Below are 1,511 nucleotides of genomic sequence, written 5' to 3' on the forward strand. Positions count from 1 at the left end.
TTGTCATTCCCTTGGGTGGCAGCAAAACGGCTGTAATGAAACGTCCCTGGGAAGAATAAACCACAAGATGTGCCTTCTATTGTACCAGACCATGAAGATTACAGCTGATAAAGTGCTGGCAGAAGCTTAGCAGTAAAGAGCCCTTGAGCAAAAGTCCCCATGCTGTGCAGTCCAGGGCGTTGACTTCTCCTCTGAGGCCATCGCCTACCATCGAGACCCAAGTGTCACAAGGCTCATGCCCCAGGCGCGCTGCCAGAGCAAGAAGGACATGGTTTTTCTAAAGGCAGGGGATGGAAATCTGACCCTAACTGCCATTTCCAATGGAGAGGACGGCACTGTCGGGCCCTCCTCTATCTAGGGTGGTAAAGGGGCAGCTTCTACCTAAAATAGCAGGGAAGGGACACTGGTTGGTTTGGAGAACCATCATCAGAAGATAACCAAGGGACGGGCACTTCTTAGTCACACAGCTGGGACGCGATCACAAGTGGCTAAGTGAAGGGCTCAAGTGTTTGTTAGGTATTGTGAATATCTTTTACTTGCAATACTCTCTCTAGAGGTTTCTTCCCAAAGAAGGTGAAGCGATCGTACAGAGGATCTAATGCAGTGAGAAGCGGGCTGACGTGCAAACACTACTCCCAGGGTCTGTCTGGACAGTCCAGGTGGGTGGAAAGCATTTGCATAAAGAAGCCAAGATCGGAATGCCCTCAACAAGCCCTTTTGGGAGCAGAGCCTGGAGAGCAACGAGGCAAGGTCCCCAGACCCCAGTAGGTAAGGAGGTGTCTTTGCACAACAGAAGTTCACAACATATTGGGTCAGCTCACCTCGAATGGCAAACAGTAAGTCAGACTTTAGCAGGGGCTGAGATGCTGTTCGAGCTCTTCCAACTTAGAAATGTGCTTTCATGCAACAGGACAGGACCATAAAGGCAAAATTCCCCTTTAGATTAAAGTGGCCCATGGGAAACCTCTGTAACTCTGGATAGCTGAGGTTGGAAATCAGGTATAATTCTTCTTAATTACCTGCCTCCTCTAGCTCCACTCCCTGACTTGTGATGAGCTCTGTAAGTCTTAACGACACCAGGAGATTCCATGACCTATCAATCATTCCTTCAAGCCAACGGTTGTCCTGCTGCTGAGTGCTGGGACCACACTGCCTTTCTTCGGAAATGGAGGCTGAAGCCCTTGAGTGCTGTACCTCTGGAGATTCTAAAATGTTCTTTCCCACTGCTGGCATCAGAACACTGGGTCTGGGACAAGGCCAGGGAAGGGCAGGAGGCCAGCAGCCAAGGAGATAGTAGACTTGCCCTGTAAACCAACTAGACGCTACCAAATGCACAGTAAAAATATCATCATCTACAAGAGTTCTTGAGCTATGTGCACGTCTAAACCCAGTGTCCTTTTCCACTCCCCGCGAGAGGCCTCAGCGGGTACCAGGTGAGGCCAAGGCTGCATCCCTGCTACCCACGCAGGTAGGCGGCACCCGCGGGCTCGCGGCCCAGCGCGTTGATGTGC

The 1,511-nt window shown here is 51.0% G+C and overlaps 1 protein-coding gene across 1 annotated transcript in view; it reads right to left on the reverse strand.

The window, feature by feature from the left end:
• Positions 1-233: 233 nt before the first annotated feature.
• CCDC3 (coiled-coil domain containing 3) overlaps positions 234-1,511 on the reverse strand; it is a 105,003-nt gene continuing 103,725 nt past the window's right edge. Inside the window, exon 4 of the mRNA XM_007452590.1 lies at positions 234-249. Within this exon, the coding sequence (XP_007452652.1) occupies positions 234-249 (16 nt within the window). The remainder of the gene's footprint in view (positions 250-1,511) is intronic.

The sequence above is a fragment of the Lipotes vexillifer genome, unplaced genomic scaffold (genome assembly GCF_000442215.2).
Source record: "Lipotes vexillifer unplaced genomic scaffold, Lipotes_vexillifer_v1.1 scaffold628, whole genome shotgun sequence".
Classification (NCBI taxonomy): Eukaryota; Metazoa; Chordata; class Mammalia; order Artiodactyla; family Lipotidae; genus Lipotes; species Lipotes vexillifer.